A 15,351-nucleotide genomic window follows, 5' to 3' on the forward strand; every position below is an offset into this window, starting at 1 on the left:
CAAATAATTTAGATCATCTCATCGCCTTGCTATTTGAAATTGCTATGCAAAGATAAAAACGCCTTTATATGCTCCAACAGCATTTGTCATGTCTGTATCAACTTTTTAAGACTGAATCTATAACATTGTGCCAAAAAAACATGATACAGAGGGGACGTATTTTGGGAAACAAGGCCTAGAAAGGGTTGTGTTGGCGGAACATGTTTACCAAGGATTGTCTATTAATCAATGGGAAAAATCCACTTTTTGTCCTTGAACTTTGAACTGGGGACACATTTCGTCCCCAAACATTTAGATGCACCATATCTAATACATAAATTAATTATTTTTAGTTACATTTCATCCAAAAAGGATAAAATATTTAATTTGGATAGAAAAGACTAACGTAGCCATTAATTTTAGCTAAGAAATTAATTTTACTTAATGGTCAAGTGCCAAACACATGACTTTCTCTATCCAAAGTAAGCAATTTACCACTTTTGGACTAAATGTGATAAAAAATAATTAATTTATATACTAAATGTAACGAGTCTAAAAGTTTGGAGATGAAAACGGACGAAAAGTAAATTTTTCCCATTAATCAATACATTCATGCTTCTGTGGTAAGGGCATCCAAAAGAATCAGCTTCCCAGATATTATTGTTCTGGCATTATTGAAAGTGGTTGTACCCCACCCACGTTTTGTCGTACCTCTAGGTATCAGCAAACAGCTAACTTGCCGGCCCAAGTACTACAATCAACAGCACTCAAGCACTATAGGGAACTTACCAAACAGGCCTTAATAATATTATTGTTAGTTGAAATATCTTAAGTAGTATCAAATAGAGACATGATCATTTTACGTAAAATTATAGAAAGATTACTTAGATAAATGGAATGTATAATAAATAGTAAGGTGGATATTCATGCAAATAATAGAAGAATTAAGTGGATATTATAATTTTATTTTATATATTTTTAGAGTGCGTTTGGTTCAATCATCGTGATTGGTGGTGCCTTTCATCCATTCTGCTGTACATAAAACTGTAGAGGAGTTATAAAACTATTTTAAAACCTTAGAGGATCTCATATAACAATATATAAATCTACGGGAGAATTACATATAATTTACGCTACATTATATAGTCTTTCGTTTGTGTCTGCTACTCAATCAACCATATAACCCCCTTCAACCCTTACATCAAAGCACCAAAAACTTTGTGCAAGATACAAGAAGCAGTAAAAGAAATGATTTCAGAGGGACGTACTTCTAAAAATGTGTGTGTTATTGGTGCAGGTCCATCAGGCTTAGTGGCAGCTAGGGAGCTAAGAAAAGAAGGGCATGGTGTGGTAGTTCTTGAACAAAATCATGATATTGGAGGGCAATGGCTTTACCATCCAAATGTTGAAGATCAGGATCCTTTAGGAAAGTGTCCTATCCTAGAAGTCCATAGTAGCATTTATGCATCTTTGCGGGTTATTTCTCCTTGGGAAACAATGGGTTTTATGGATTTTCCATTCAGAGTACAGGAAGGGAGAGACAGTAGGAGATTTCCTGGAAATAAAGAAGTTCTCATGTACTTGAGAGATTTTTGCGAGTGGTTTGGACTAAAAGATATGATCAGATTCAACACTAGGGTCGACTATGTTGGAATGTTAAATCATGAAGAATGCAATGATGATGGCTTGAAATGGACAGTGAAAAGCATTGAGAAGAAGAAGGCTGGTTATGATGATGATGATCAGAAGGTGGTGGTGGAAGAACTCTTTGATGCGGTGGTTGTTGCCACCGGCCATTATTCTCAGCCTCGACTGCCTACCATCAAAGGTACTTCTGTGTTGTGACCAGAAGAAAAACTGACAAAGCTGAATCTACAAAATATAACAAATAAAAAACTAATAGAAAGAAAAAACACTTTAGTCATATCATGGCATTAGTGAAAAATGGCATAGCATAGTGATAAATTTAGCTACACATTCTCTAATGGACACAAACTGAATGGTAGTTAGCTTCTGTACATAACTATTCATTATGTGCTTACAATGGTTAAGGTATGGAAGCATGGAAAAGGAAGCAGATACATAGTCATGTCTATAGGGTTCCAGAACCATTTCGCAACGAGGTAATGCAAGAAGGTTATGTTAGATCACTTATTCCCATTTTGTTTTTAAGTTTTTTTTTCTTTTTTTTTTTGGATTTTGAGGATTAGAGGGTATATAGGGTCAGAAATATTCTTGAATGCTTAATTACATTATAATTGAAAAAATATAAAAGAAATAATTAAAAAAATCACGTATGATCGGATTAAAATGTATACCTAAATTTTAAGTGTAAAAATTGATTAAACATATTTTTCAATCATTTTTTATGGAAATGTGTGAAATTTTTGTTGTGAGCCTTGCAAAATGATCTTGGAGAACATCACCACACGAGATCTTGAGCATGTAGTCCATTGGAGTGAACTGATAGACTAATTAGTAGGATTCATTATCGTCAACTCAACCACTATGAATTCATGTTACCATAATATGATCTAAAATAGAAATAAAGAACTAATGTGTAATGAGAATTGTTTGCAATATGAAATGATGTAAGTGCGTTTAATTTGTGTGGATAGAAAAGAAAAAGTCCAAAAAGTATAGGAAATTCAGTTAATTAAGTGAGATATATCCTTTTATCTAACAAAAATATCTATATCCTTTTACTTAATTTCGGCATTATTTTTACTAACGGTGAATTGGGAGTTTTCCTCTAGATTTGGTTAATATGCAAGCAAAAGCAATGCACAAAAGCTGATTTTATCTACTTCATGAAACTAAAAGAGTTACTTGGCAAGCTGTGAAACTTTGCCAATCACAATGTCTACCAACTTTTGCACTTAGAAGTGGTTAATATCTATAGATAGGAAAATTTAGATAGTTGAATTAAATGATTTGATGAAAAAGAGGAGGAAAGAAAAAGTCTAGTTTCATTATAATGTGTAAATATTTTGCGTGTACGAACTTGTATTCTTTTATGGTTATCAATATGTATAACGTAGTTTCATTATATTTAGTAGGTGGTTGTTGTAGTTGGAAATTCATATAGTGGGCAAGATATATCGATCGAACTTGTACCTGTGGCCAAGGATGTCCATTTGAGCGTCAAAGATTTGGAAATTGCTGAGGGCTTAGCAAAAATTATATCCAAACACTGTAACTTTTATCTTCATCCACAGGTTAGCAAATTATTTATATCTTGTATGTCTTTAGTTAAAAAAAAAAAAGTTTTACAATAATGTTTTTTTAGATAAACTCTCAAAATTAACCATCCAATTGGTGCTCAATCTCAATTGGGAATGAGATAAGTACAATTGACCTTAACTGTAATTGGTACGGTTACTGTACTCTTTTCATAATTTGATATATGCTTGTATAAACGAAATATAATAAAGTTACGTGAATATACACTGGATTATGAAAAATGTATAGCAATCAGACTAACCACACTTAAAGTCAATCGTCAACGTATCTCAATTAGTCTAATAAAAATTATGTTTAATGCAGATAGAGTCCCTACAAAAAGACGGACGAGTTGCATTCGTAGATGGATCTTTGATTTTTGCTGACAGTATTATATACTGCACAGGGTAAAGATTACGCTTCATTAAATTAATTTTAGCAACTCAATTGACGAGTTTTACGATTAGATTATCAACAGAGCCATGAGAATAATTGCATGGAATTATCTCTTTTATGAACTAGTCATATTTTTGCTATCTTATTACTACCGTTTTTTTTTTTTAACTGTTGTAAGATTTACTTCAATTTACATGGTCACCGACACATACTTAAAAGACCTCTCTCGTGATTCACGTGCTCGTCCCAGATGTCCAACAATTATTTATACAGAAAAGTGTGAATTAAAATAGTCCCCCTCCTAATGTCTAAATTAAAAATTTTTCCCCTCAAATGTTTAAAGTTTTTTACAAAGTCCTTATAACAAGTAAAGTTCTGTTTCATATGGCAGACTTCAACCATAGTTTGTCCGGAATTATGACAATTTAGGGTCCACTGTAATTATCCATAATCACTTCATTTTAGCATGCAAAATAATAGTAGTAAATTATAATTGAAAATCGTTTCCCTTGAAGAATTCGCAATAAGGACCTTTCTTTTAGATTTGTGCCATCTAGACCATTAATTGTATGGTATCATTGTCAGAACAATTGAAGGGATTCCTTTCCCAATTAGAAAACAAATGAACCCAAAATTTTCTTGCATGTGGTATCATTTTGATTTTTTACACTGATTTTCCACAAGTTAAAAAAAAAAAACCACATTACGTAATTTTTACATCAAGAAGACTGACTCCTAAAAACAAGGACGCCCCCCCCCCCGTCCCTTAAGTTCTACATATTTATGTTTTCTCCCCTTTAAATTTTAGAAAATTTAAAAAACTTTTATATATTTTATAATATTTGTCCCTCCCCCCAAAATTTTTTTTAAAAATTTTATGTTGATGTGAAAGTTTATATGTGCATGTATTTCGTCCCCTCAAATTAAATTTTCTGATCCCATCCCTACCTAAAAAGGTGCAAATATGAAGAAACCACTGATTGTGATTTGTGGCATCTCCAAAATCTCACATAAACAAAAATCGGATTCTTTTTCAATCATTGGACTTAGCGTAGTATTCTCTTCAAGATGAAAGCTATTTATTTCATGGCACCATCTAAATATTTGAATAATGGGTAATAATTAATACAATTAAATCATGAGAGATGAAACTAATTAACTAATGTGTTGGAGCAGGTACTCGTACTCATTCCCGTTTCTTGACACTAAAGGAATAGTATCGGTGGATGATAATAGAGTTGGACCTCTTTATGAGCACACATTTCCTCCCAAGCTGGCTCCCTCTCTCTCATTTGTTGGTATACCAAGAAAGGTAAAAATTTCTAGGACTACTTTTAAATATACATAGGATTATTCTCTTGTAGTAATTCTTGATCTTGCATAGTGTGAATTCCAGTTAGTGATTAAAAAAAAAAAGTATCAATTTTGTATTGACATTGACTTGATTTTATTCTTTAGTGCTTTTCACAACTTGGAGACATATATGCGTTAAAATTAGCAATTTTAACAATGATATAGCAAAATTTTGACGTGGAGAACTCAGGCATAACAAGTTATTGCCGAATCTCTTTTTTTTTTTTTTTTTTTTAAAAAAAACTCTGGACAACTTAGAGTGAAAACATATTTGTGAGGCCATAGAGAATATTTAGGAAGGTCAAGTTAAATTATCCTAATATTGCATTTTCTTTTCTATTTTTTTTTGGCATGTGATGGGGCAGGATTTAGGAAGCGAGAGGGAGGGGGTAGGGAGAAAGGAGGATTTGAACTTAAGACTTTTAATTTTTGGGGACTCAACTTTAGCCTGTAAGCCAAAGTTTCATTGGCTGCTTCATTTACTTAATTAACATCTTTTTTTTTTAGAAATATGTTTTTATTTATTCATGGGATTGAATACAAAAAAAAATATTCCTCTTACATATTTGTGATTTTTCGAAGTGAAGGCATTCCTAATCTGTCCAAACAGATTGCTCCACGAGCCAGTTTTGGGAACATACTAAAGGTATCGTAAACCTTGATTTGTTGCTGTGGATGAGATATTCCCACATTAGACAAAGCATCAGCAACTGTATTAGCTTCCCGATAGCAATGTGAGAATCTAGCAGGATCTTCTACTAGCTTCCAAATCTGGTTAACTTCTCTTCGAATTTGCCACGGATACTGAGTACGACGCTGAATGATCCCAATCAAAACTAATGAATCTGATTGTACACATATGTCTTCGAAGCCCTTTTGTATACACGTTTGAAGGCCAATTAGAAGAGCTCGAGCCTCTGCGCGGAGACTTGTAGTTTCTCCCAAGTAGGCCGAGAAGGCAATCAGTGGTAAGCCAGTTGAATCCCGAAGAACCCCACCACCTCCACCCACTCCTGGATTACCTTTAGCACAGCCATCCGTATTAAGTATATACCTTAATTAACATCATTGAAGCTTCAATATTATGAATATAATGCTGTCTTTGAGAGTTACAGACCTTTTTTTTGCAATTACTTTTGAAGGTTAATCTTGCAGATGCCATCAATGTATACACAACGAATATACATACATCTCATATAATCCTAATTTGAATTTAAACTGTAATTCTTGCACATGTGGTATAATCCAATTTCTTAGGTGAATAATCAATCTTTCAAGTGAACGTTTCGAGGTTCAAATTCTTAAGCACAATAACTGAATATGACAAAAGTAATTGGAATTAGTGAGTAGACTAGTAAAGCATATGTGGTCGGCTTCATATATGTTAACAATTGCTCAAATATTCTCGATTGCATCTGTAAACATGTGTAATTTGAATTACCATGTCCTACAGATATATAATCATCATCTCATTTTTCATTGTTTTAGAAATTTATTATTAATTTTTGGGCTCAACTTTTTATATTAGATCATAGGGTTCCCCTTCTTTGAGTCACAAGCAAAATGGGTAGCTCAACTTCTTTCAGGGAAAAGAAAATTGCCATCAGAGGAAGAGATGACGAAATCCATTAAAGACTTCTACAATTCAAGGGATGTTGCTGGTATTCCCAAGCACTATACTCATGAAATAGGCGAGTTTGAGGTAATTTGACTAATTTTTGTATGCAATCCTTATTGTTTCTGTGAGTAAACATTTGATGTGGAAAGGGCAAAATCTTGGGTTATATGAATATATATATATATATATATATATATATATTTGTTGTGTAAATATCTTGCACAGGTACTGATGGCTAAAACTTAATTTGCACTGTGAAATGATTAATATAAATCATAGCAAATTTGACCTTAAAAGTGAACACCAATTCGGTGAAATTTAGTCCTTATGCTTTTCTCCTCTTTTATTGCATTATTTATTGGACCATGTGTGTTTGGATTGTAAATTATTTGAGATAATTATGTGAAAAAAGTACTGTAGCACTTTTTTTATATGATATATGTGAGATAAAAAGGTGATGTGTTGATGATGCAAGCAAATCAGTGTATGTAAATAAGATGTAAATAAAGTGTAATTTTTTACAATCCAAACACACTGTGATTGAAGTTCTTCTCTTCTTGGGGAAAAGGGTCTTATTGTAGACAATTTATATATTCATAGAGTACAATGACCAAAATTGAAAAGGAAAACATTGTCTTTCTCTTTAGTAGCAAAATAATCCATTTCATTGATATGCAAGAAAGCTTTACATCAAAGTAATCGCTACATACATCAAGTTATAGTAGTCTATACACATGGAATCAAATCTAACAGAGACTTCTAGAACTGGAGCCAATATTAAACGCTAATTACCTAATTAAGAAGATCACTTGAACCCGTTCAAATATTCGGCTTCTGACAGTGATCCACACAAATACTTTGAACTCAAAATCTCTAAACTCGAAATTGCTTAAATTAAAAAAACTAACAAAGCAAAGAAGATCCCCCCCCCCCCCCCCACCTACCCAAAAAAAAAAAAAAAACAAGTATGAGTTCTAGAATTTTCCTTAGTCCTTGGCACTTTTGTCCAAAACTTTCATTGCATACCAGTTGCACTTCTCTCCCTTGTGTTCCCTTTCCCTTCTAGTTATTAACATCCTTCCGTCTAGTACCTAACATGCCAAGCACTAGGTTTTTATGGCCCGAACTCAGAGTTCATTTGCAATTTCAAGATTTAAGGCACTAACTTTCTTGAAACACTTTTGATTTTTTCATTTAGGGTCCGTTTGGTTGGACTGAAAATATTTTCCTAGGGAAAACATTTTCCATCGAAGTCATTTTCCTGGAAAATCACTTTCTTCCCCATAATTTTCCAATGTTTGGTTATTAAGTGAAAATATTTTTCAAATTTCTTTTTTCATAATTTTCCGGTGTTTGATTTGTCAATGAAAATATTTTCTGATATATTTATTAATATGTTGTAAATATTTTTCTACTCTCAAAACATTCATTTTATTACAGGTTAATTTTAGTTTTTATTAATTATAATCATATTCTCATTTTTATAAAATATTTATTCATATTACACCATGAACTCATGAATGGAATTATGAATGATACTAATGAATTGGCTTTTTACTTTCCTTCTAAAAAAAAAAAATCATTAAGGGCCGAGAGTCTCTTCATGTAAGCGAAGAGCAAACATCAGTTTCTGAAGACCAAGATTTGGATCTTTACCGGCTTCTTGGATGATAAGATCCACTCCCAAGCATATTAGCATCCTCTTAACGGTCTCCTTTCTGTTGTCCTCATCATCGTCAGCCTGCTTTGACAGACACACCCAAATCCTGGGGAGGAAATGATCCCTCACCTTCTTATTGTCGAAGATTAGCTGACACAGGGTCGTTTTCCCGACCCCGGTCATTCCAACTATTGCAAATGCCTTGAATCCATTTTTACCCTCTTTCCTGAGAAGCAGCCTCTCCAAGAATCTCTCTTTGTCCTCGAATCCATGGACCTTGCTTGGATCCACCGTTCGCGAGCTCCACCGATATGTATCCAAATTCTCTATTAAACTCGCGTCTGCAGCATCCTGTCCAGTTGTAGCAGCAGCAGCAGCAGCAGACCCTGCTCCTCTTTCACTGCCTTCCCCACCTTCTAATTTCTTACTAATCTCCTTGAGTCTCTTGTCAAGTTTATAAGCGAAAGATAGTGCATCAGGACTGTATATACTCTGGCCTTAGACCCTCACCTAATTGGAAGAGTTGCTTACCTCTGAAAGTGGGTCTTCGCCGGAGCTGGAGATGCCGCTGGCGAAGAAGGAATTGGTTTGCCGATGAGCTGTTGCCGGAGATGGTCTTTTATCGCTGCCGAAGAAGGGACTGGTCTTTTGTCGATGGTTCACCGCTGGAGCTTGTGAAAAGAAGACTGATTTTACGGAAGGAAAATAACTTCACAACGATGGATTTTCCTCCGCTTGGTGTAACTTATTTTCTGTCAGAAATTATTTTCCCAAATTAATTGACAGCCAAACAACAGAAAATGTGGAAAATGTTTTCTGGAAAACATTTTCCATCCAAACAAACAGACCCTTAAGGCACTAACTTTTGGAATACATGAATTCATATATGAATTTTTCTTTGCAGTATTGTGATCGGTATGCAGATTACATGGAATTTCCACATCTAGAAGAGTGGAGAAAAGTGTTATGCCTGTCTGCTGTGAAAAATTCATATGCCAACTTGGAAACTTACCGTGATTCATATTCTGATGATTATGAGATGCTTCAAGTGGCTCATCAAAGCCCTCACTTCACCCAACTTGGAGATCATGCCATAACTCTCTAAAGACACACATATTTTTACTTTAAGAACATTATTGTCACTTAAGAATTGGACCATTTGTTATAATATTATTCAATTCTTTTCTTTGCTCTTTATTTTTCCCCTATTTGTTCTTCTTGGAAAACAGTTAAAAAAGTAAATGATGAATATGCGACGGTGCAAAAGTTTGATGCCATGATTTCTGAATATGCTATTGAAGCAAAGGAGGCTTACTCACTGACAGGTCGTCAGCCTGTGCAATAATAAATACCTGCTCAAACAAAAAATAATTTCTATAGATAGTGGTAAGCAGGGTCGAATCCACAGGGACTGGGAGTAATTGTTTCTTTTCAAGTTCACAGTAACAAAGGGGTGTTTTTATGCAGAAGGTGACAATAAAAGAAATTCAAATAAAATCTAAGAAACTACTAAAATTAAATAACAAGTTACTAAAATCAAATGAATAATAATTAAGGATCTAGTCAAGGAATAACTTCAGCAATGGTTCACCTAATTGATCATCGATAAGCAAAGGCAATTCTAATTATTTACTAATAAATAGGTTATAACTGCCAAACAAGTGATGACAGTCAACCCCTCCTTACTGTGTCGATGATTAAGGTACGCCCGTTAATCACTGCTCTAATTGAGAAATAATCTTAGGTACGCCCATAGAATTTAATTCCACAATTGCCTTATGTATTAGAGGAGCCCTATTCTAACCAAATAACGCACTACCAGGGTTATTTTAGATTAGCCCGCGTATTCCCCTGACACAAACCCAATCATGCCAGTTATCACTATTTTGAGACAATTAAACAATTACGGATTTAACACCTCAATTGACAATAGATTATTAAATTAACTAATTATCCGGATCCAAAACAATCAATTAATTAAACAACCATAAGCACTGCAATCAGGGAATATGCAAACACCAATAAATAAGAGAAAAAGATAAAATTAAATCGATCTCACAATTTTAGATGACCCAAAGCATCCGTTGTCCCTTGACTAGAGTGAGGGAATTAGTTCATATTTTATGAACTAAATCCACACCAAATTAAAGCAAAAGCTGCGGCCATTGTGCCCAAGAATTAGGAGAACTCAATTCGTTCTATTCAAGGCGAAAAGCAAATTACAAGAGGCAATAGATTGTTTCAATGCGTCTGACATACGAAGAAGGGAGAAACTATTCAAGGACCATGCGGAAAAGTCAAAGGAGAAGCTCCAATTCCTCCTGGCATCTGTGGAGAATAACTACCCAAAAGCTAAGAAGAAAAAGTGAAAAACAAGCTAAGCTAAAGGACGAAAAACTAAGGAAGCCAGATAGCCCCTCTGGCCTCTGCGCGGCGGCTCCCCCCAGGAGGAAGAAGACCCCCCACTTCAGCCCTGCGTTCCTCCTTTTAATGCTGCCCTCTGCGAATTACCAAAAAGATCTTGTATCTCCTTATTCCAAAAATGTCCTCGATTGCCTGCTATGTGAACTCTTCCCCGATAACTATCAAATTGGCTTTTATTGTGATATTTTTGTTCTACTCCCTGAAATAAATATAAATTACGAAAAGTGAGTAGAATCTAGCAATTAATCCACATAAGGTCAGATAATAGGGAAAATTAATAATAAAATAAATGATAAAATTGCAACCTATCACTCACAGGAAATCAGGTTTTTTTTTCTTTTAGGAAATCATGTTAATTTAACATAGATAAAAGGTCTTTTTATTTTTCCTTTACTTCGAAAGTCCTGTTTGCGCATACAGCTATTAGAATAATTTGTGAAGTTTTCTTTGCTATCAACTAGTCATTTTCCACTTACTAGTCCCTGGTTCTCAAGACCTTGTCTTGCATATATCGCCATCAGAATAAAATTTAAATTTTGTATAGTTGTCATTTATCTAATATAGAGAGTATACACGTTGTTAATGTAGGAAAGATTAATCTATACTTTAATTGTGGAGTTTTCTTACTTATCAAGTAGTCATTTTCCAATCCCCACTGCTTGACCCTTCTAGATCTTGTTCGCACATATCGACCAATGATATAGTCTGGTTTCGGATTAGATTTTCAGTTGAGGATTTACAAATATCTAAATTTCCAATTTGTTTTGTTACATTTGGTATGCAGTTAAGAAAATGTTAATGCTGGTTGAGTAAACCAAGTTTCTAGGAATTTCTGTCAATGCAGTTGATTTTGCTTTTCTTCATTTTTATACAGGAGTTGACTTGTATATTTCATATTGCAGAATCTTACTTTTTCTTAACCAAAATACCCTTGATTAATCATGAAAAAAAAAGATAAAATATGATGGCACCATTGTATATAGGAATGAAAAGTATAATTCGAGGACAAAATAGGACAAAAAAATCATTAAGGACGAAATTGATTTTAGTAAAAAAAAAAATTTAAGAATCAAATTGGCAAATTTCCTGCAGCAAAACGTCCACAAACAACAAAGATACCTGCATACATCCAGACAGAAAAGGAGTTTCCCCTGTTTTACTCCTCTTTACACAAGCTACACCTGCAGAAACTTATAATAAGTATCGCTATAGTACCAAAAGGATTTATTAGTTTCTAAAAACCTCAGGTTTAAAGAGGCTTAATAAGGAAAAAATTGTTTTCCACAATGCCCACCTACAAGGGTCAAAATCCATCAAATTGTCCAAGGCAGGCCAGTTTTCATTACTTGAACCAACCTTTTACCATCTTGCCATATCTGAGTATGTTTTAATTAAATTCATAAATTTTGTACACAGCTTTACACAAGCTGTGACCTCAATACATGGTCACAATAAAGTGTAAGGAAACTTCAGAGTTGTTGAAAAGGTTTGATCTCCTCCGAATGCAAAGATTGTCAAAGGTTTCATTGACAGCAACAACAGTGCTTGGAAACTTTCCAGCTAGAAAACAAGGGTTGTATATCCATATACTTTTACCGCTACTCTGAACATTGATATCTTCCCCGGATTCTTCACCAAGAAAACACCAAAATGGGTTGTGCAAATCATCCTAGCCCTCATATGGTTGTGAATTTTATTTCTCAAATTGCCAAAAAGGGGACACAGATATTGTGTAAAAAATGATAATCTCCGGACACTCGACATTTTCAATGAAATGTTGTTGGGTGTGGGCCAGCTCATTTGTGGGCCAACCCACTTATGCAAATGCTTGAGAAACCCTCAAGCTTAAATACTAAGTGAGCAGCTGCACAAGAAAATTCAAGCTTCGGTCTTTGTGTGAGAAAAAGTGACAGCCGCCACTTTGAGAGAAAAACGAAGAGAGAGAAAGAGTTAGAGAGAGAGAAACTTTAAGGTCTTGATTGGAAGGTGATTCGAAACCCGATTGAAATGAAATTTTACACACGCGATCCTCTCGTCAAGTTCTACTCATCTGCCGGTTCAGATTTCAGATTTTCTCTTCGTTTGGTAGCACCTTTCCAAACCTACTTCTTTGACAGTTGTAGTTTTGGGAGGTGATTTTATAGCAGACTTGCTTGGTTGATATTGGTGCTATTATTGTCATCCGAATATTTCGGATAGACCTGTGTATTTCCATTATTGTGATAGTGGAGATTTTTTGACTGGACTAGGTCCCGTGATTTTTTCCAATTTGGGTTTTCCACGTAAAAATCTTGATGTCCTGTGTCTTTATTTTTCCTTGCATTTTATTATCACTATTGGTATTATTACTTGATAATTTGTTTATTCCTATTTTAACTGGTACTTGGGAAAAGAGAAATTTATCCTGATCTAATTCTGATATTGTGTGCCTGTACTAGTACCCCTTTCCCAGCAAGTGGTATCAGAGCAGTCAGGTTGGGCTGCTCAATTGTACCTGTTAAAAATGGATGATTCGGATAGTGGTTGCATGATAAAATTGAATGCTACTAATTATTCGATTTGGAAGCCTAGAATGGAAGACTACCTGTATTGTAGAGATTTGTTTGAACCTGTTCTAGGGGATAAATGTAGACCAAGTGATATGAGTGATAAAAAATGGGCTAATATGCACTAAAAAACTGTTGGTAATATTAGAAAATGGATTGATCAAAGTATTTTTCAACATTTTGCTAATGACACCAAAGCTGATATATTATGGAAAAAACTTGAGAGTATGTATGAAAGAAAGACAGGTTTGAACAAGGCTAGTTGTCTGAAGCAGATTACTCGAATGAGATATAAGGATGGGGAAAATATGACTGAACACTTGAGTAATTTTCAGGAATTGATAAACCAAGCAACTACATTAAATTTGAATCTGGATGATGAAGTGCATGTTTTATTATTATTCAGTTCACTACCGGATAGTTGGGAAACCATGGTGGTCTCCATCAGTAATTCAGGTTCGAATGTGTGTTGACCATGGCTATTGCAAAAGAGGCCGTGATGAATGAAGAGTTCAGAAGAAAGAAACAAGGAATTGTCTATGAGTCCCAGGCCCTAGTGACAGAAAAGAAAGAAAGAAGAGGGAGAAGCAAAAGTAGAGAACCCTACAACAGGAATGACAAATCCAGAGGCAAGTCTGAGTCGCGAAAAAATATTGCATGCTATTATTGTAAAAAGAATGGGCATTATATAAAGGAGTGCAGAATCCTAAAACGGGATCAGGCTGAGAAAAAGGCTAAGGCGAAGGAAAAAGATGATGAGGACACTACAACAATTGTGACAGCCCATAATGACATGTTTGTGTTTTGTGATGAAGGTCAAGTGAATATTATTCATTATAACAGTGATTGGGTAGTTGATTTGGGTGCATCCTACCATGTTACTCCTCACAGGCATTTCTTCTAAACTTACACCAAAGGAGATTTTGGATATGTTATGATGGGAAATGAGGTCTCATGCAAAGTTGTTGGCATGGGAGACATATATTTGGATACAGATACCGGGTGCCAGCTGGTATTAAGAAATGCTCGACATGTTTCTGATATTCGCCTTAATCTTATTTCTACAGGAAAACTTGATGATGAAGGTTACCATAGCTTGCAAGGTGGAGGCAAATGGAAGCTCAGCAAAGGAAATCTCGTTGTAGCTAGAGGAAAGAAGCAGAGTACCCTCTATTTGATGCAAGCCAAGTTGGGGAAGGGAGAAGTTAATGCAGTTCCTGATTCATCAATTGACCTTTGGCATAGGCGACTTGAGCATATGGGTGAAAAAAGGATTCAGACACTTGTTCGTAAACAACTCCTACCTGAAGTTAAAGGTAATGCACTTAAATCTTGTGTTGACTGCATTTATGGGAAACAACACAGAGTTGCATTTCAAAATTTTTCTCCATCTCGAAAATTGAATCCGTTAGAATTGGTACACATTGATGTTTGCTATATGAAAGATAAGTCTCTTGGTGGTGCTATTTATTTTGTAACTTTTATTGATGACTTTGCTAGAAAGGTTTGGTGTTTTGCTTCGAAATCCAAAGATCAGATTTTGGATGAGTTTAAAGACTTTCATAGCAAAGTTGAAAGAGAAACTGATAAGCAGTTAAAGTGTGTACGTGCTGATAATAGTGGTGAGTACAGAGGACCATTTGAAATCTATTGCAAGTTCCATGGGATCAGATTGGAGAAGATTGTGCCAAAAACTCCTCAAAAGAATGGAGTAGCAGAGAGGATGAACAGATCCATCACTAAAAGGGTCAGATGTATGCTCTCTAATGCTAAACTACCAAAATCCTTTTATGGTGAGGCAATGAGGACTGCAGTTGATTTGATAAATCTTTCTCCATCAGTTCCTCTAGATGGTGATATCCCAGAGAGGGTATGGACGGGAAAAGATGTGTCCTTTAAGCACTTGAGAGTTTTTGGTTGTCGAGCATTTGTTCATATTCCCAAAGATGAGAGGTCAAAACTTGAGGTAAAATCAAAATAATGCATTTTCTTGGGTTATGGATATGAAGATTTTGGTTATAGGTTATATGATCCTATTGATAAAAAGGTGATCAGAAGCAGAGATGGTGTCTTCTTTGAAGATCAAACCATTGAAGACATTGATAAAGGTCATAACTCAAAATCCTCAGATGACATTCCTGCTAGCTCAAATT

General features: G+C 34.8%; 1 protein-coding gene and 1 long non-coding RNA gene across 2 annotated transcripts; one reads left to right on the plus strand and one right to left on the minus strand.

The window, feature by feature from the left end:
- Positions 1-1,220: 1,220 nt before the first annotated feature.
- On the plus strand, positions 1,221-9,379 carry LOC113739423 (flavin-containing monooxygenase FMO GS-OX-like 8). The gene is made up of 7 exons (XM_027266634.2): positions 1,221-1,807; positions 2,032-2,102; positions 3,039-3,197; positions 3,526-3,608; positions 4,774-4,909; positions 6,479-6,652; positions 9,133-9,379. The coding sequence occupies exons 1-7, from the start codon at positions 1,228-1,230 to the stop codon at positions 9,331-9,333; spliced, it is 1,404 nt and encodes a 467-aa protein (XP_027122435.1). The 5' UTR covers positions 1,221-1,227; the 3' UTR covers positions 9,334-9,379.
- On the minus strand, positions 8,090-9,366 carry LOC140005364 (uncharacterized). Its single transcript, XR_011813196.1, has 2 exons — positions 9,241-9,366; positions 8,090-8,980 (listed from the first exon to the last, which is right to left on the minus strand). It is a non-coding gene; the product is annotated as an uncharacterized lncRNA (long non-coding RNA).
- Positions 9,380-15,351: the final 5,972 nt, after the last annotated feature.

This window comes from Coffea arabica, chromosome 4c (assembly GCF_036785885.1).
Source record: "Coffea arabica cultivar ET-39 chromosome 4c, Coffea Arabica ET-39 HiFi, whole genome shotgun sequence".
Taxonomy (NCBI): domain Eukaryota; kingdom Viridiplantae; phylum Streptophyta; class Magnoliopsida; order Gentianales; family Rubiaceae; genus Coffea; species Coffea arabica.

Excerpts from the sequence above, each read along its gene's own strand:
- LOC113739423 (XM_027266634.2), top strand. The coding sequence starts at position 1,228 with ATGATTTCAGAGGGACGTACTTCTAAAAATGTGTGTGTTATTGGTGCA. Across the intron at positions 4,910-6,478 it reads TTGTTGGTATACCAAGAAAG|ATCATAGGGTTCCCCTTCTT; the intron begins GTAAAAATTTCT and ends TTTTTATATTAG. Across the intron at positions 6,653-9,132 it reads ATGAAATAGGCGAGTTTGAG|TATTGTGATCGGTATGCAGA; the intron begins GTAATTTGACTA and ends TTTTCTTTGCAG.